Here is a 20,426-nt window from a genome sequence, read left to right on the forward strand (position 1 = left end):
GTAGGGTATGGGGCACCACATCTGAGACACTCTGAGGACGCACCACATGTGATAGGGTATGGGGCATTTATATTAGACAATAGCGATATACGACTTGATTATATACTATGGTTTTTAGCGATGGAAATTGTCTGGAGAGCTTACATGTTTCCCACATCGAGAGGGCAATAGCACTGTAGATTACTTGATGGCCTCCCCAACTTCATAGTCCCTCCACACCCTCTTGGTGCTGACCACTCATACCTATCATTGAGTATCTTGATCACATTGCCAGACATAGTATGTGATCCACCTGGCCCCAACCCAAGTGTGGATACATTTCGATCATGCCCTTGACGTCGTATACATCAGCCACGTATCCGATGGTCTAGAGACTCTCTTGAGAGATGATGTAGACCTTGCTCTTGCCTCAAACACACTAGTATCAGTGATCCATGATGCCACCACCGGAATTTTCCCTACGACTAGGTCTAGAGTTTGCCCCTCAGCTGTGAAGATGCCATAGAACCCTTGGATTAATGATGAGTGTCGGGGGATGAGATCCCATCTCATACAGTAGCAGGCTTTGGGACACTTAATGAGATCTAAGGCACAACGGATTTCACGACGTCCAACGCAGTGTAAGAAGTGGGTGTCCCTCTCACATAGGATGGATGAGGTGACTCAATCTTTTAGTGGAGGTGATCCCACCTTTTGCATGGGGGATCTTATTTGAGGGGAAGCCACCTATACCCATCATAGATGTAAATGTATGGCACACCTATGTTTATGACATCCTGAGGCCGGCTCAGACACCATCCAATATGTCCACTCTCCTCCAGCCCACCACCTGCATTCTATTCACTCGACGAAATGTGAGAGCTGCATTATGCAAGCTCCACATCACATAGTCCTTCTATCCTCTTTAGCAACATGATTACAAAGACACCTAAATGCCCTAGATGTGTTTAGTGGAGGTGATCCCACCTTTTGCATGGGGATCTTATCTGAGGGGAAGCCACCTATACCCATCATAGATGTAGATGTATGGCACACCTATGTTTATGACATCCAGAGGCCGGCTCAAACACCACCCAATATGTCCACTCTCCTCCGATCCACCACCTGCATTCGATTCACTCCACAAAATGTGAGAGCTACATTATGCAAGCTCCACGTCACATAGTCCTTCTATCCTCCTCAGCAACAAGATTACAAAGACACCTAAATGCCCTAGATGTGTTTTGCAAGGAGAGACTCGAGAGATTTGATAGTTAACCTTCGTAAGACCAAGGTTATGATTTTTCACACCTCACAACTAGCACTTCATCAACATAGCTTCACCTACAAAAAAGAGCCTGTGGAGATCATACAATCCTACACCTACTTAGGGGTAGTCTTTGTGAGGCCAGTCTTCACGATGATCTATGCAACCATGGTATCTGATTTTGGGGCAGGGGGAGGGCCAATTTGGAAAGGTTAAAGAAGTAATCTGTAACTCTTTATTTTAGGAGAAGGTCAGTTTAAACACACATAGCCTACGAGCTCGATGGGAACGATGATTGGGGTAGTCAATTGTGTCCTCTCCAAGTTGATGAAATGGGCATTGATTGCTAGGAACAAAATGCTACCTTGATTTTATCGAGAGATTCTACCTCCTCTTGGGCCTAACACTGGTCTGTTGCTGTAGTAGCACTTAAGCTACTGACATAGGTCATCCATCACAAGCAATTCTTTAATCTGGAAATCCAAACCAAAATCGTGGAGAGATTGAGATCTACAAGTTTACGACCATGATCGGGCTTAAACTATTTTATTAGATATCTTTGAACAGACGACCAAGCTTAAATCCATACCTATCTTGATGAGGAATGTTCAAATGATCTTCCTATGTTTTGGATGAACAATTTGATGCATACTTATGTCAAGCATGGGAGTATGGTGGATGCTTGTAATATTTTTGACAATATGCCAAAGCGAGAAGTGGTATCATGGAACATTACGATCCTAGGGTATGCCAAGCAGCAAGATGGTGTGAGGGATTTGGAGTTTTATGCACAACAATCAAGCACAGACTGACTGTGCAATTGCTACTATTGTGTCTCCATCACCTTGCTTGGTCTTAGTACTCTTGGCTGTGGGCATCACTATATTTTTCATCATCATCATGAAACCTATGAGCCCCGAATTTCAACTGTTGCAGAGTGCAAGCATTCATGACTTCCAAGTCGATAGGCAACTTCAAGGCCTTATGAACTTTGTGGTTTACTTGTCTATGAACATCATCCTGATCTTCCCAACAAAGTGGGTATTGAGTACAGTGCTATTGAGTTCAATTGCTTCTATAAGAGTGCTCTTCTTGGAGTAGCAAAGCTTCCTCTCTTTAGCCAACTTGCGCACAGCCACACCACACGCTTGTGGTCATGGATAGATTGAATATTCTAGGGTATTTTTCAGGCAACCTTTTAAAAGATGCTACTGTGAATGATAAAGTAGCTCACCTTCCCCTTCTTGAAATTCATGGATCCACTACAATGAAAGTTCAAACCCAAAATAATACATGATAGAAATATGAGATAACTTGCAAGAAGAGAGAGGAAGAGAGAATTCGAGAGATGTCAACTGAGGCCGTTGCCAACAATGCTTCTGGAAGCTAAAAAGTGAAGGGAATACCTACCTTTGTAAGACCTGACCAAGCATCTAGTTTGTTCTAAGCCAGGGGAATAGCCCAAAGCTAGCGGAGAAGGTGGAATTCCCAAAACAAGCGCTAGCCATCGGGCTGGGAGCCATGAAATTAACACTAGGCTACTGAAATTGATTCTCAGAAGGTTAGCCCCTTTTATGTAAGGTTCTTTGTGACAGAAATTTTAAATTCTTATTCTTTGGTTTTCCTTCTGTTATGTAAGGTTCTTTGTGACAGAATTTTTAAATTCTTATTCTTTGGTTTTCTTGGAAGAGAGACCAAGAGTCAACCTCTACTCGTATAACAACTAAAACCCTACGACTATCTACATCAAAAACTTCAAGAATTAGGAAGAAGCCAGATGACTCTAATAAAATGGAAGTCCACCTCAACAACTAACAAGGGTAAAAGTTGGCCAATGTTAAACATTGGTTGTTCTTTTGTAGGAATTACAATTTGGTGTAGTCTTCAGTAAACGTCAGATTTCTAGTGCTTAAAGGTCGCTCCCGAAAATGAAACAGGCCTATGGTCTTGCTCCAATCAAAAGCAACCTCTGACATGGACAGACGTAGGGGGCTTTGGGATTCATGACTAGCCTCTTGGAAATGAAAGTGCTTTTTTGAGAAGGTACCCGTGAGGTGCTATCATTGTCAAGGAGGACTTCTCCAAGCTCGTTCCCTACGTCTCATGTGGTCATCAAAAGGCACTTTCATTTTTGAAAGGCAAATCGGGGCCACTTTCATGGGCGTGGTGCAGAGACTTGATTGGGAGAGAATGGGTTGCCATGCTTATCATAGTGAGGGAGGCTACACACCAAAAGCCCAAGCCTCAATAATTTGGCTTTTGGCGTGCACGATTGTGCACACACCGCCATAGCCCATCAACAATGTCGCTGTGTACTTGTTCAGAAGTTTTGAGCTCAAGCCCCACCAAGTGCGTTAGCATTTAATTTTCTTGAAGAAGGAAATGCCCACCCAAGCACTTGGGCAAGGGGTATTGCTCGAGCATACGTGTCGAGGCGGTGTGATTTGCGGGATAAGTAATGGCTTGGCACGTGGCACATGGCCGTGAACTGAGGCACTTGGGCAAGGGGTATTGCTCGTGCATACGTGTCGAGGCGGTGTGATTTGCGGGATCAAGTAACGGCTTGTTGGCACGTGGCCGTGAGCTCAGGCTTCGATGTGTAACCGCAGAGGGAAGAGTGGGGCTATAAAAGAAGGGTGGTATGAGTCTGAGAAGGGAGGGAGATACACCATGAGCTTTCTTGGAGGGAGGCTTGCAGCCACACAGGGGGCCTTCTTCTCCCAAAACTCAAAGCAAGCAATGGCTCGTCTAAAGGAAAAGCTAAACTCTCAACAATCTTCTTCTCCCCCTTCTTCTTCTTCCCCAAAACAACAATGCTTTGAACAAGCAGATGTTCTCCCTGAAATCCTTAAACATACCCCCCCTCCCCCTTTCCCCTCCTCCTCCCCTTCCTCCCCTTTTTCTCCTCCCCCCTCCTCCCTCGCCGCTTCCCTCACCTCCCCCCCGTCGCCCCCCCTCCCCCCTTCTTCCCTTCCTCTCTCTCAATCCGTCCTCTCCCCCACTGGTGGCCCTCTCGCCTTCTTCGCTAGCGTGCCTCAAACTTCATTCGGTCCCAAGAGGTGAGCTAGAGGCCTCGATTGCTATTGTAACTGTGATTACAGGATGAAGTATGACGAATCATGCCATCTCGCAATGATAGCACTCAGAAAAAGATTTGGTAAATTGGGTATGCTCGCTTGTACTCTGAGGGGTGCACCATTTGGATGTCTGCCAGCCTATGTAAAGGGTGTCCATGTCATTGCCCTCAGGCTGTCTTATAAAGCTGTGGGTTCCTGTCATCGTTCGGAAACTAAACGATTGAACCCGAGTTGTGTTTTTATTTTGTAGATGGAAGCCCAATTCAGATGAAGTGACCATTTTGTTCTCTACCGCTAACGAGGCAAGGATGGAAGATAAGGCAAACATAGATGCTGCCAGGGCGAAGGCCCTCGTGGAGGGTTATTCCACTGGTAATGTGTGACCTGAGGTCGTTGCTCACATCAACCTTTGGATAGTCTCTGCCTCTGCCAGGACTCTGGAACCTCCTTGGTACTCACAAAGTCGACCCTTTCTGTATGTGAAGTCAGTTTTAAAGGCGTTTTTGGTCGCAACAACTCTTGTGGTGGGAGGCGTAACTGTTCTCGCGGCACTTGCGGGCTCAAGGCTTCATATTAATTCGGTAAATTATCGCCTTCAGTCGCTTGGAAATGGGCAACGTGAGCGGTCCCCATGCTGAATTGAATAATTTCTAACAAAGCGCATTGACTAAGGTCGAATGTGGCTTCCTCTCTCATCCCATTTTGAACTCCCAGAGACCTTACCCAAAGGGTGTTTTATATTTCAAATGCACGAATTCCAGCCAATCTTCTGAGTATTCTGTTCCCCAAGTTGGTAACACAAGGGTTTTATTTCATTTTTACAGTTGGGGATGGATTTACGCATTTTCTCATTCCAGGCAAAAGGTTTCCTGTGGCCAATATTGTAGGTCAGTTCCTTTTTTTGGTGCAAAGCTCTGGCTAATTGTTTTGCTTGGCAGATTGATGATATACGCACTAAGGGACATGAGTACATGCAACCTCGAGCTGAAGCTATCCGTCAGCAATTTGAGCCTTGGAAGCGATGGGTATGTACGTACGCTTCCATTAGACATCAATGCATGGAATGGCACACATGGATGATGGCATGCATGTATGGCTCATGCTAATTTAAATAAATCATGGTCACCAGGGAAAGTCCTTTACCCTTCCAGCAAGAGTGGACCAATTTGCAGGCCTTGTGGAATGTGAAGAACATAGTTAGATCAAGGTGCTAATGGCGTTTGGTTCTTAAAATAGTGTAGCAAATGCCCTTAGTCGAATTAAGATTGTAAATGCTGTCATTTACACAAATATCCTCTGACCTATTTCAATCCTTGAGAGGGCTTTGCGTCACTAATAGTCCTTTCAGTCCTTATTGGCAAAAGGTCTAGGATGGGAGTTCCATGGTTGACCAAGACTCAGGGATAGTGCCACCTAGGATACAAGCGATAGGAGGTCAGTGGATGATTTGGAAAGATTTGTGTACTTGATAGGTCGGATGTTTGGGAGTATCATGATGCACCTCGTGCAGGATCTTAGATAGTTTCATGATGCACCTAGTGTAGGACATCCAGGGGTACACAGGACACTGTATCTAGTGAAGCATAATTTTTATTGGCTGAAGATGTGGGAATTTGTTCAAAACTATGTCATAGGCTGCCGAAATTGTCAAGTCACCAAGGTTGAATGCCTTCGGAGCGTGGGTTCATTATAGGAGTCGCAAATTCCTAGTAATAAATGGGAAAGTATCTCCATCGATTTTCTATCAGGTTCGCCAAGAATGCGCAAGTGTCATGATGCCATATGGATTATAATAGATTGCTTGACAAAGATGGCTAGATTCTTCCCTACTCCATCACCCGTTATAGCAAGTCAATTGGCTCTACAGTTTGTTGACCAACTATTTCATCTGTATGGGTTGCCTGCCGACATAGTCAGTAATAGGGACTCTTAAGTTTACGAGTGAATTCTGGACACTTGCTTTGACAAGTTGGATACCACTGTTAGTTTGAGTTCCTTTGAACATGCACAGTCTAAACCCATGATTGAATTTGCTTATAACAGTGCAAAGTATTCAAGTATAAGTTTCAGTCCTTTTATGCTTATGTACGGATTTCAACCTAAGTCATCAATAATGGTAGGATTAAAGGGAATAAAAAATGATGTTGCCAGATCAATCTTGCAAGATATGCAAGAAACGTTGCAATTTCCTAAGGAATCTATTAGAAGTGCCCAAGGTCCGGACATATGTTATTCTAATGGATGTGTTCTCCGAGAGTTTTCGGAAGGAATGATGGTATTTCCCAAGCAATGATGGTATTTCCCAAGCAATCTAAGAGCCTAAGTATTGGTCAGGTTAAGAAGTTATCCCCTAGATTTGTGGTCCATGTCGGATTAAAAGAAGGATTGGACAAGCTGCATATGAACTAGAATTGCCTCCTAATGTAAGAGTTCATCCAATTTTCCATCTCAATAGACTAAAGGAAGTATTGGGTCATATGGTAATTCGTCAAGAACTTATAGAGGTTGAAGTTAACCTTTATACCACATGAGCCTGAAAATATTCTTGCATGCCTAACGTCAAGTCAGAAATAGGACGAGCAATGAATACAAGATTAAGTGGAAGGTTTGTGATGAGGAGGATTCTACATGGGAGACATTGACTAACCTTCAAAGAGAGTTTCCGAACTTTCTTATGAACTCAGGAGTGAGTTCTTAGAACAAGGGGAGTATGTCATGTGCGTGGACCAAATCTGATGCGTGCTTTAGGCGCATAGGACTGGCTCGAGAAGCTTGGGGAAGCTTGGGTCTAGGTAGGCAAACTCACATGTGTAGAGATCATATGGATTTGTGTCAATATCTGTGGAGAATGCCACCAGTGGGCTTGCAGAGATTCCAAGAGTCTGGGAGGTTGAGCATAGTCAAAGAATCATTGAGTAATCTATTAAAAGATCCCAACATTTGTTATGCTGATTTATGAACAGATCAATGGGTGAAGAATGTTACATCCCTAATAAGACTATCCAAGGCCTATCCATGATTGATAATCTAGGGACCCTAAGATCTAGATTGGATATAGGGTTAATGGTAGTCCGACCTAGAGTAGGCCATGGCCAAGGTTAAGCCTCGAGGAACTGAATATTAGTGATGGCCAAGGCATACGGCACAATCTAACTGAAGGCTTGATATAACTCAAGGTTGAGACTGGAGCTAGCTTAGACCAGGTTTAGTTCCAGTGGATAAGAGCTGATCCATGAAAGGCAAAGCTAATCCAAGACAAGCTATTATGCAAAAGATGGGTAAAGGAGTGGTCTTTGGGGGAGGTGAGCTACTTTAGGCATGGCTTCTAAATGTTAGGGCCAAATGCTAAAGATAGCCAAGCTAGGCTTACAAATACACGCTAGATCTAGGAGATTGGCATTTCCTAGGGACGATGATTGTTGGCTTGGGAGATAGAACAGGCATGTGGTATGGGATGTAGGGCTTGACATTCAAGCGGACTAGCCTTCAAGTCTTCAGGCTAGGGGGTGGTAGCAACACACGGTAAGGTGTCGAAGGTTATCTCTTGAACATGACCGCTAGCATTCCATTCAACAAGTTCACATTCATCTAGATATGGACTATGTAGCTGAGTGGATTACTCTCACCATCATCTGACACAACTCTCCGTAAGGCTTCATTTATTCAACCACCACATGTTCATGTACCAATACCTTATAACTTTCAGGGCACACAATGAGCTGGCAGCACCCAAATAAGGTCATGATGCTCACCAATTATGATTGCGAGACCACCATCTTTATGGCGCCACAATAACTAGGTCAACTCGAGACCCAATACTTTGAGTTGACCCAAGGCCCAAGGAATCAGTAAAGCACTATGCCAAGTGCTTTACTTATGTAGACATTGAATTTAAAAGGACAATGAGATTTTTTGAAACAATCTTGATATTGTTGGATCATTTTTCAAGGTGTTCGGAACCACCTCAAATGTTATTACCACCAACAAAGACTTCAGATCCAGATCTCTACCACGACACTAGGTGGACTGACTCAAGTTCCAGCGACCCAGTGGGTTAGTAAGCCAATATACCAATCGCTTCACTTAGGCAGACATCTAGCTGCAGAAGGACAATGGGTCTTTTTAAAGACAATTCCCATCACACACATACTTGATTGATTGATGGTTTGCCAATACAATAAATTTAGAACCATATAGATAGTGTCTCCAAACCTTAAGAGCAACACCACTGCGGAAAGTTCCTTTTCTAGTGTCGGCCAATGATATTGAGTGTCATCGAGCTTTTTACTCTCAAAGCAATTGGTCTACTCTCTTGGAATAATGCAGGCCCAATTGCATAATCACTCACATCGGCTTTCGAAACATAAGGCTGGGTAGGATCGGGCAGTGCTGAAAACTGAACCATTAGGCTCCTTATATATGCTCGAGCCCAATGGAGCCAAAAATAGCAAATCCTAATCCATCTGTGCCCTTGCAACTAAACCCGAGAATCTCTTTCCTAGCCCCAAGTCTCCCTAGGTTTCCTGAGCTAGTCCTGTGCGCCTAAAGCACATGTCAGATACGGTCCATGCACATGACAATATCTGTGGAAAACATGGAGTCCATCCGATTACTCTTCGAGGCATTGTGAAAAGTATAAATCTAGAATCCATTGACTAGATTTCGAAATTGATTACAACCTATTTACTTTTATTACCCGAGTAAACAATATGGGACAACCTTACTATATTGCATGATCGTGCATTGGATTAGTATTAGTGGACATGCAAATTTCACCTTGTGAAGTTTTCGTCCAAGTTGTGGCTGCTGATAATTCTTTCTATCTTAAATGGTGCGTTGCCCTATCAGCTAGATTTAGATGCTCGTTTGGGAGAGACTAAAATGAAATCGTTTAGACTTCACAAGCAGTTGTAGCTTGAATGAAGAGATTTTGGACTACTTTTTGATTAGCCTTCTCCTTTAGTGCTAGCCTTTGTCATGGCTGAGTTTGCCCTTCACCTCCGGAGTGCCGACAGAAACTCAGTACGAAGACTTTGTAATTGTATGTGTGAGCATATTTTTATACTATGGTCTACACCCACTGTTGGGTGCTGATGACGTCAGTGGGGATGTCATAGTAGCTTGTCCGTGCTATGCGTGATGGAGTTTATGGTTTTCAATCTTATGAGTGACTAGCGTGAGATTGAAACTGCACTATGTTGTGTTTTTAGAGGATGAGTTTGGGAATGTTCCTGGATTCATCTAGGTATATCTTGCATTGGATTAGTAATAGATCATTTAGTAGGTTTTCGTCACTCTATCCAAGATCTGTAGTGGCTTTGATGGATATTTTTCACACAAGTATACTTACCTCTAATTCATCCATACTTAATGTACAGTATGTACAGCAAGATACTATCACCAAGCCTTGAACATCCCATCTTGGAAGTGTTAACCACACTAAGCTCAATTGCTGAATTTTCAAGTGTCAAAGTATTTCATCATCCAATGATACAAACCACGCCCACTTGGTAGTTTTAACTTTTCTCCATGTTCTCAATGAAACATCAAACCACAGGCTGATCCCTGTACTTCCATATCTCCATATGCATGTGTGAGAGCATATGTTTATACCATGGGACTAATGACGTCAGTGAGGCCCTCATAGTAGCTAGTCCCTGTTGGAAAGGTCACCTCCCCATTTGTAAGCCCCCAAATGAGGAGAGCATGGGGGAGCTAGACCAGGGGATATTGGGGCTGCCACATGCGCAGCACGTGAGCTGTCACGTGGGCAGCACACAGCAAAGGGCAAAGGCTGCCACATGACAGAGGCGCACAGGAGGCGGTACAGAGCTGACACATGGCGGGGTGCTGCAGCAGCAAAGGTGCACACGTGTGGGCAGAACAGGGTGCTGGAAAGGGGTGCAACAGATGGGACAGACCAGCTGAGGGAGTCGGCCAAGAGAGAGGCTGGTTGGGCTGCTTGGAGGCAGCCAACCATGCCTTATATAGGGCAGATCTGAGGGCTGGGCCCTTGCCTTGATGTGAGGGCCAGAGCCCTAGAAGTGTGGGACAAAGGTTCACGGTTTGAGAGCCCTTAAAGGGCTGGACCAGCAGCAGACTGGTCAGCCAGAATGACGCTGCCTGGTTGGTTTTTGGAAGCAGGCCCTGGGCCTATAAATAGAGGCCATTGTGCCTCACAATAGTTGTAACTTGTTGGAAAGGTCACCTCTGCATCTGTAAGCCCCCATATGAGGAGAGCGTGGGGGAGGGAGACCTAGGGCATGTGCCCAAGAGAAACGGTGAGAGGGGGCTGCCACATGGGCAGCACCTCACAAGGACAGGACAGCCAAAGGGGCTGCCACATGGACAGCATGATGGCTGTCATGTGGGCAGCAAACAGCAAAGGGCAGAGGCTGCCACATGGGCAGCACACGGGTTGCCATATGGGCAGCTGTCAGGGCTGGCAGATGGCGCTGATGGATGGCGACACATGGCGGGGTGCTGCAGCAGCAAAGGCGCACACGTGGAAGCTGGGACAGGTCCTGCAAGAGTGCCTTACAAGGGCGCTTCCAAAAGAGGCAGAGGTGGAGGCTATGGTGGGCTAGCCACCTGGCCGCAAATGTGCCCAAGGGTGGGGCCCAATGGGGGCTGCCCTTGAGGCCAGGCAGCAGCGCGAAAGAGCCTGGCAATAGCCCTTATATAGAGCAGGAAAGTCGGCCCAGGAGGGGCCAGTAAAAGTCAGCTGAGGGGGGGGCAGAAAGTCGGCCACTTCCCCTTCTAGTCGGTTGGTTTTCAGGGGGCTCAGCCCCTGTAAAAGGAGAGGCCTCAGGCCTCATTTCAGCATCCAGCCTTGCAGCTTTTGAGGAGCAGATAGGAGCAGCATATACACCATCCTTGGGCCTCTACAGAGGAAGTGAAGGAGAGAAGTGTTGCTGCAGACTTAGCTCCAGGGAGAGGCTGAACCTAGACTGTCTTCCAGGGCAGAAGGTCACTGAGATCATTCTGGACAGAAAGTCTACAGACGCTCGAGGTGGAGCACGCGGGCTCGAGTCTAGAGATATCCGGCAGATAGTAGAAGTACCTTGTGGTAAGATCAGTGGACCACATCATTGGTGGGACTCTGAATCCATCTCTTTTGTTGTGTCCATAGTGTTGGACGGAAATATATTATATTGGTGGTTTCTATATCTGGCTGGATCATTATCTATTGATGAGTCTGCACATCTATGTGATGCACATTAAGTAAAGAAGTTTGTGATTCCACACCCCACACACACTGTGTGAGATCCAAGGCTATTCTATCAGTCTTCCGCTGTGCGTACCCTCTATTGGTCAATATCTAACAATAGTATCCAGCAATGCAGCTTCCAACAGATTTCATGAGGATGTAAAACTGTTTTGGCAGGTTATGTTCTCAATGAGATTAACCACGCCATGATACAAGATCAGATGATCACGATCTAGGATATGAGGATAGTCTAATCCAAGGATTTGGTGAGAACTTGGGTTGAGACGAGGCTAACATTCGGTGTAGTACAAAGGCTAGGAAACAATCACATTAAGGCTTTAAAGTAACCCAAGATTGTAACTGAGGCCTATCTTAAATCCTCACCGGTCTGATAATGTTGCTCAAGAAGTACTATACAAGGAGAGTTGGCTCACCACCTAGACAAACCTTCTCTCTCTCTCTCTCTCTCTCTCTCTCTCTCTTATAGAGGTCTAGAAGTGCTACTTGCCACCCCTAAGCCTTTTAGGAGGCTTTCAAAGTTGCTTTGTGATTCTTGGCAAAGGTCATTATAGTATTTGTCCAACGTGTTGATAGTGCACACGACTAAATGGCTAGCCCATTGTGAATCATGTACAATTATGACATGATCAATGGATAAGAAGAAATAGACATTTTGGCTATATAAACCTTTTGTCCGGTCTTTGATTGGCCTTGTATTTTCCTTTACCACAGAAACCTTTTGTCCTGTCTTTGATCAGCCTTGTTATTTGCCTTACTTTTAGTCAACCCCCGGTTTGAAGTTTCTTTTTTGGTAGTCACACATGTAACTGATTAAGTAGGGTCTCCTTACTGACTTCCCAAATCCACACACACAATCCATATGGTTTTGAGTATTTTGAGTATGTGCAGTTAAATGATCTAATTGTTTGAAGTGGAGGTGGGTCAAATGTCTCGTTGCTAGGCCTCACGAATCCACTTTAAGCTACCGAGCTAATGTATCTATAAGGAAAGAGAATTTCATGTCAAACACCTGTAGACTTCAAGATGCTTTTGGTATGCCATGAATCTTTCAAAAGTGATTTGTAAAATTGGATTAATATTGAGTATCCTTGTTCACGTTTGTCTCTTCTTCAAATATTTGTTTTTCAAGCGAAATGTCACTGATGTGGGCTTTATTCGCTTACAAACTCCGTATTTTCCTGTCTCTCTTTTGCTTGTTCTATAAGAAAGTTACTATGAGTTATATATATATATACTGATGTGGGCTTTGGTTCGTTTATTGACCAAGGTTATGAGTTATATATATATATATATATATATATATATATGGGATCATTTCTATGGGATTTTTGAAATCAGCAGCTACATTTTGAGGAGATAAATACGAGATTGTCATTCCAACATTCAATCTAGTCTTATGAATGTATACGTATACTCATGTGGGCTTTGGTTCGTTTATTGACCAAGGTTCTAAGTTCATTTTACACACACACACACACACACACACACACACACACACACACACACACATATCATATATATATTTTAGGAGCCATCTCGGGTTTTTTGAAATCAGCAGCTACATTTTGAGGATATAAATAGGAGATTGTCATTCCAATTCCATGCATGTCTTTTGCCATGAGAAAAGTCACAATGATCTAATATTACTTCCATGTTCTTTTTGCTTTCAAAGTTTTTTTGTTTGGTTGCAATTTCAAACCTTAGGAAGCTTTGGGTTTATTACCCAAGAGATTCCAGAATCTTTCAAAACCCAGATGGCAGCTGATGCTTGGGTACTGATGAGAACATAAGCATAGCTTTGCTTACTAAGTTCTTTTTCTTCTTTTTTATTTTTCTCAATCATTAAATTCTTTTTCCTCCTTTGTTCTTTTGCTTGTTCTATAAATAGATTTAATTTGTAAGATTGGATATATTCTAGTCTTATGAAGGTATACAAATTCCCTGATGTGGACTGGAGTCTGATTGGTCAATAATTACAGATTGAACAAAAGAGCAGGGCATGGCACATGGATGAGGATCAGTACAAGGCTTCTGGTGCCAGTTTCGCCAAATCCTTGGGGTGGAAGCAAAGCCTTGGACAGTCAAGAGAAGAGAGGTAGATGGTAGCTGTACCCTCGTCTCTTCTTTTAATGACACCTAGCTGTCTGTTGAATTATCCACCTTGACAAGTGTAAGGAACTGACAACTAAAGTAGTTACTTCTTGGAGAGTCAAAATTGACTTCTTTTTTGGTTTTGCTTTTGGGGCTAACTGCCTAACTGATTCAGGTGAAAAAACTGGAGGGAATACTGGCAACTGTCGATCCCTTGCTTTAACATGAGTTTCGCAAATGATAAACTCCTTACCATGAGCATCATCACAGGATTCCTTGGATTGGGCTAAGTTCTAGTTATATATTGAGCTTGATTGTTTATCAATGTCTATCTGCACTCGACTTTTCCCAGTTTACTGTTCTGCTCGCATTTCTGCTGCAGAGGTAGAGAAGGTGGTATTCATTCCCTCGAGAGAGCAGCTTGGGATGCCTTCTTATTCAGATTCAGTGGCATAGATGTTTGGTCAGATGATGCATTTCATATTCAGTCTCAGTCACTTTTGTTTTCATGGTCGAACCATAGGGTGCATATGTCTATCCATGCTCGGATTGATAGATTCTATGTGGATGACTGGGCTCTTGATAGAGAGGGGACGGTTTGCATTGCATCTGGTGTTTTCACTTTCGATTATTTTTCAATAGTTCTGTCCATCTCAGAGGCCTATTTGAGAGGACGGTCTCATAGTATCAGGATTCCCGATGCCTTATACACGGATGAGACTCTCACAGAGGCAGTCTTGGAGATTTGGGTGTCTCACATGCAGGGGGGCCGGTCCTTCACATGTGGCCACAGCACTTGTCAGTGTCAGCGACTTTTATCACTCCGTTGCTAGTGCTTGGTAAGGTGAGGTACTCAGGCGGGAGGTTGTTATCCGTCGGCAATTGGCAGCCTTGCAGAGGGAGAAGCAGAGACAACCATCAGATGCTTGGATACAGGAGCGCCTTGCTGCGGCAAGGGCTCACTTGCAGACATTGCTTGATAAGAGAGCATAGTATGCCTTCCATGCACGGGAGTCATTTTGGATACAGATGGGAGGGAGAGTCAATAAACACTTTCTCTCTATACTTGGTCTCAGACATAGTAGAGAGAGTGTCAGGTAACTTATTGACTTTGACGGTGTTTTGCAGTCTCATCTGAATACCGTCTTGCACTTAGCGACATCTTTCTTTTTTGCTCAGTTGCAGGGGCACACATTAACTGGCATAAATCATTCGGCTTTTGGATCAGTGATGAGGAAACTCTAGACTGGGGAGTTGACCTTTTCTGGATTTAGAGGGGTGTTCCTGTCAGATATCTGGAATGTCAAGTAGGGTTGGGCATCTCTCTAGCAGAGCAATTTGTCCCAGTACTAGAAAGTATAAGGAAAAAGCTACTTTTTTGGAGCTTAACCCAACTCGACCTTACCTCTAGAGTTGTGGTAGTGAGCCAGGTTCTTTTGGCCATTGCTTGGTTTGCGTGTTCTTGCTGGTGTCGGTGTAGGGATTGCATCACTCAGCTCATTAGACTAGTCAGGAATTTTTTATGGAGTGGACTTAATGGCACAGCAGATGTTGCAGCGAGGGTGGTCTGGGAGACCATTATTCTTCCTACATCTGAAGGGGGCCTTAACATCATTGACTCGGACTTGCAATGCAGGGCATTGCTTTGTAAGGTGGTGGTGAGGGGACTCATGCCTGGACAGGAATCTTGAAAGGATTTCTTTTTTGGACGTATTCAGGCTTGCACACCAACCTTGGGGGAGATGATTGGGTGGACAGCCCAAGTTGGATTTTTACTTCAGTCCCTCTCAGATCTCCTGCCTCTCCTCTCATGTCTGTCATCCTGAAAGCTTGGGGGAGCTTCAAGAACACTCTTCGAAGGGTTCCGTCCTCTACCCTAGAAGAGATTGATAGGTAGTCGGTTATTTGGAATGATAGTATACTTGATGAGCATGGCGGACCACTGGGCACTTCCCACTACATGCAGTGGTCTAGATGGGAGAGAGGCCCGCCTACACAGTAGGTACTTGGAAGGCATTTATTAAGCTACATGAGGATTAGAGACTGCAGTCCGTGAGTCACCTCAGAGGGGTAGCACGCAAGGTTCAGCAGATAGATGCAGCCATCCTGGTGGAATGGGCAGCTGAGTTGCCTATTACTTCCACCACTTGGATGAGAGCTTTTTCGAGGACAGCAGTTCCTCTATAGGTGATCGCTCTTTGAGGTCTCGGAGAAGATACACTAGTCTTTGACGTTGGGGATGGAGGTATACTCTCTAGATCCACGAATGATATTCTTCTAGAGGTTGCCTTTTAGCCTGTCAGGATTGTTGGTTTTGTGGACTATTGAGCGGGCTTGGAGTGGTACTTAGACCTCGACCCTCTGCTTTTGGCCTTGGGATGGTTGTGGTTATATGGAGATGCACCTATCAGGTGCTTGTAGTGGGACCCAGGAGAGTGGGAGTGGATAGATCATGGGCATCGAGAGAGTGTAATTCTTTTTTTTCGTTTCACGGTTAGTAATGCCAGGAGATTTCAATTGAACAGTAGGGGTTGGGTTCCCTCCAGAGCCCCCCATTGGGACAACTTCTTAATCACTGCAAATTTGCGTAGGAATTTTTGGAGGAGGCTCTGGAAATCCCTGAGAAATAGAAAGATCACTCTTTTCTTTTGGCTTTTTATTCATGGAGGGATTGTAGTGAACCTGTGGAGATCACGTTTTGGGGCTGATCCCACTAGCCCTCGCTGTCATTCTACAGAGGAGTCAGTGCGACATTGCCTTTGGGATTACAGTCAGGCGAGGACTATTTGGAAAGGGGTTGCGAGGATACTTGGCATTTTTCATACTTCCCCTTTCTTCATGACTTTGGGCTCGGTCGCATGGTTATCCCTTACTGGGCCCCAGGTGTTTTATGAGGGTGAGCCTTCTTCTTGGGCACTCTCGATCCGTCGGTAGGTGATAGAGCCCTGCTCTCTTCAGGATGTACCACTTAGTCCCTTCAGGGCTTCTCATGCTTGAGTGGACACCTCTTGGGAGATCTTGGCTAGAATTTCCTCTTGGCACATTTGGAGAGCCAGATGTATAGAGGCCTTCGATGGCACCCAGATACACCCTTCACAGGTGTTCACGGGTATTTGGACTGACACGGTTCACACTTTGATAGCCATTTGGGCTAGCATGCAGGGCCCTTCACGGGCAGCCTCTTCTAGAAGGACTGTTTTTCTTGGAGTTTGGAAGAATTCTCCCTTTTTCTCGGAGGTTTCCACTGGATTGAGATGGCACTATCAGCCCCAATGCTTTCATGCATTGCATGGTGTATCCCGTATGGAGCTTGCTCTACTACACTAAATGCTAAGGTGATGCTTGAGGAGTTAAAGCACAATTTGGAGATTGTTATTTTAGTTTTGAGAATGCTCTTTGAAGTTTAGTTGAATGCATTTTTTATCTTTTATATTGAGGGTTTAAGTTATGGTACTTTGAATTGGATTTCCAGTCATATTATCTTGTTGACTAGTTGACTAGTTGATTAGTGTGGATTGACCATGATAAGAGCTTACATGAAGAAAGAATATATCATGACTTGCATGATGATTTTCAATGGATATGATTGGAACAAAGATTTCAAGTACAACCATTATGATTCTTATTTTAAAGATGCTTTAGTTATGGTTTCAGTATCTTTCATGATGTATGAAATGTACTTGCATTTGGTTGACTATACCTTGCCATACAATCATGATCACCTCTTGTACAAGAGTAGACACTACCCTTGCATGACAAGTGGTAAGACCCTCTTCAGTCCATATGATTCACAAAATGTTCTTAAAACTTGGACACTCAAAGAAGGTGAAGGACTCCAAGGATCTTGTGTTGCAGAATATGGATAAGATATATTAAAGAGTGTGGAGAAGGACAAAGAGCAAAGGAGTTGGCTACACCAAGAACCTCTCCAATGACAATGAACCTCACACTATGGTAGCTTGGAAGAGGAGGAAAAGGACAAGATATGCCATCAAAGGGGGGTATTTCCCCACATCTTCAAATTAGGAATATTTATGTGTGTGTGGTCAATAAGGGTTCTTTGCCTTGGGATGTCCCCCTCCCATACATAGTCATTGTCTATCTCTCAATTGTAAACCAACACACCAAAGTCAGAGTGAGATCATGTTGGGATGAGGATGCCCAAATGAGTCTACTGCTGATGCAACTAGATTGAGTACCAGGTTGTGGATCATGTGTGTTGCCACTAGAGGTGGGCAAGCCATGAAGTTTCCCATTGACTATTGCTAGGATTGAGGTCATCAATTTGTGGAGGGAAATGAGGACAAATTTGATGTAATGGGATCTAGAGTCCTAAGGTCTAAGGTTGTGAGTGTGAACACATGGTGTGCCTGGATAGGCGTCAGTAGGTGTGATTGAGTGAATCTTGGTGTGTGATTGAGAGAATCATGGAAATTGAGAGATTTGTGGATCTAGATGCTCTATTGAGCTCACATGTGATGTCACTACTGGACGTAATTGGAGCCTATATATTGGGCTTGTCTCTCTTGAATAAACACTCTCTCTTTTGCTTCACTTGCTCAATCCTTTTTGCAACTCCAACAGATGTGTTTAATTTCCTTGGATGATCTTCATTAAGGAAGGTGGGAGCGAGAAGAGAGAGAGAGAGAGAGAGAGAGAGAGCTATTAACGTTTGTGGGAGACCTCACGGGTCTATGACACAAAATACAAAACAAAAAAAAGACTAATTGCATCTAGATAGCTAGAGAATCGGTGGGGTGCACAAGGTTGAGCTCCTCTTGAGCTATTATAGGGCATAATTACATTTTGACATTATCATAAGGTAGCCTTTGTAACATCAATTTAAGACTAAGAGTCTTTGGCTTGGATTAATTAGTGCTTGCCCGTTTCGATAAATTGCCCAACTGCTTGCTTTGCATGCTTCCTTTACTTTGGTGAGTTCAAAGTTTCTTTGTTTCATCTGAATCAGAGTGAGCTCCTCAAATATCCAAATCTTTGTACCCTTAAGCTTATATGTTTGTCTATGGAATTAAAGGCATTAAATGTTGCTCATCAATTTGGGGAGGGGTGGGGATGCTCCTATACAATGCACTCCGGATGCCACTATTACTCACCATCAAGTAGGCCCTTCCATTTGATGAAGAAACTTGATGTAGACATTATTAGCTTTGTGAACTCCACTTTCTGGTTTGGAATATAGAGGATGTTATCCTCCTTATCTACAAGGAGTAGCCAAGGTAAAAACTTACATGGTCTCACCTACATATGACAGGTCTTGAAGTGGGTGGTGCCTCCTATTGACATGCTACTTTCCCAACTCATCGAATGATCTTGTGGGCGACCTAAACTTGTGGGCGAGTCTAGTGTTGGTTTCACTCCTTAAGGACGTAGACATATTCGTGCGGAGTCGCAACTGCAAGAAATGTCATTTTGTAAACTACAAATACATCCTACACTCATTTGCGAATGTGTTATTCAAAGCATGAGTATCTTGCATGAGTTGGCCGAAAACCTTTGTTTCCAAGTCATCTCTTGTTGGCTTGGGGGTCCTTGTAAATGGATCCTCATGGATTGGGACTGCATCATGATTATGAAGCCTGACGACAGTAATTGATGAATGCGATTAGGCACCCATATTTGCAAATGGAATTTTCATAAATGTAAATTTGGTGGTGCTCTGTCAAGCTAATTTGTTGACGATGATGTATTTAGTTTTGGTATGTTGCACCTTTGCTTGAAATGGCCCATAAATCGAGTTGCTATCTTTGGAATACCTCTAAAGAAACCTTGGCTATAGTTGCATGTGATCTTCAGCCAAAGGTTTGCCCATTCTTTGGCGTACATCACATTTGGTACAAAGTTGATGAGCATCCGAGAAGAAGGTACACCATAACCTGACTTGTAAGGCCTTTCTCACAGTTAACTTGGGCACCAAACTAGTTGCTTGTGAGACCTCATTGTGCCTTTTGTTAACACTAGTGCTCACTCATGGGGCAACACCTATACATAGAGTAATCCATCTATGCTTTATTTATAGAGCTCTCCCCAGATTGTACTCCTAGGCTCATTAAGCAAAACCTTCAAGAAATGTTTCTGTAGACAAATACTACAACATTGCATCATATTTGAACCTAGGGATGTCTCCTTTATGAATAGATGGGAACTTGATAGTTCAATGGAATCTCTTGATTTTGGTGGCTAAGATAGGCAATTTGCCCCCAACATGGGATTTCCAAGCTAGTGTATGTTCGAACGTTAAACTCCTGTAAAAGAATACACCATACTAGTTAGCCTTGGATGGAAGCTTAGTGATCAACAAACAAACGAAAGGGATTCTTATGATGAAACTTTTGCACACTATATACCATGAGGCTATGATTGCACTCGGGTGGAGTCATCAAATACACAGGATAATCAATGTAGCCATGTGTATGAGCTAAGAGAATACCTATTCCATAACTAAAAGCATCAACATATACATGGAACATTACATCCGCCTTTGGTTGTCAAAGGATGGGGGTTATCGCTCGAGCCCTCACATGTTGAGTTTTGAATTAATTGACTTGACCTCCCACACACTACAATTGATCTCAAGGACAAGGATGCTACTGAAACGAATACTGGAAGCAGACGTCCACAATTTAACGATCTCTTCAAAGTGACACACATGTATAGACTGTCAATCAACTGAATCGAGGACACCGCCACTACCATATTATATCCAGATGCTGTCCCTACCAGAACTTTTGAGTCCAGATCCTTTGACAAGGCTGTTGGTCCC

The 20,426-nt window shown here is 43.8% G+C and overlaps 1 protein-coding gene across 1 annotated transcript; it reads left to right on the forward strand.

Annotated features, from left to right (window-relative positions):
• The first annotated feature begins 3,910 nt into the window (after window positions 1-3,910).
• LOC147887365 (coiled-coil protein) lies at window positions 3,911-14,020 on the forward strand. The gene is made up of 6 exons (XM_087394830.1): window positions 3,911-4,305; window positions 4,574-4,695; window positions 4,813-4,904; window positions 5,262-5,348; window positions 13,534-13,649; window positions 13,821-14,020. Exons 1-6 carry the CDS (start codon window positions 3,917-3,919, stop codon window positions 13,822-13,824), a joined length of 810 nt encoding a protein of 269 aa, XP_087250956.1. The 5' UTR covers window positions 3,911-3,916; the 3' UTR covers window positions 13,825-14,020.
• Window positions 14,021-20,426: the final 6,406 nt, after the last annotated feature.

Source organism: Dipteris shenzhenensis, chromosome 23 (assembly GCF_047967505.1).
Source record: "Dipteris shenzhenensis isolate YYH24624 ecotype China chromosome 23, Dip_SZ_1.0, whole genome shotgun sequence".
NCBI lineage: Eukaryota > Viridiplantae > Streptophyta > Polypodiopsida > Gleicheniales > Dipteridaceae > Dipteris > Dipteris shenzhenensis.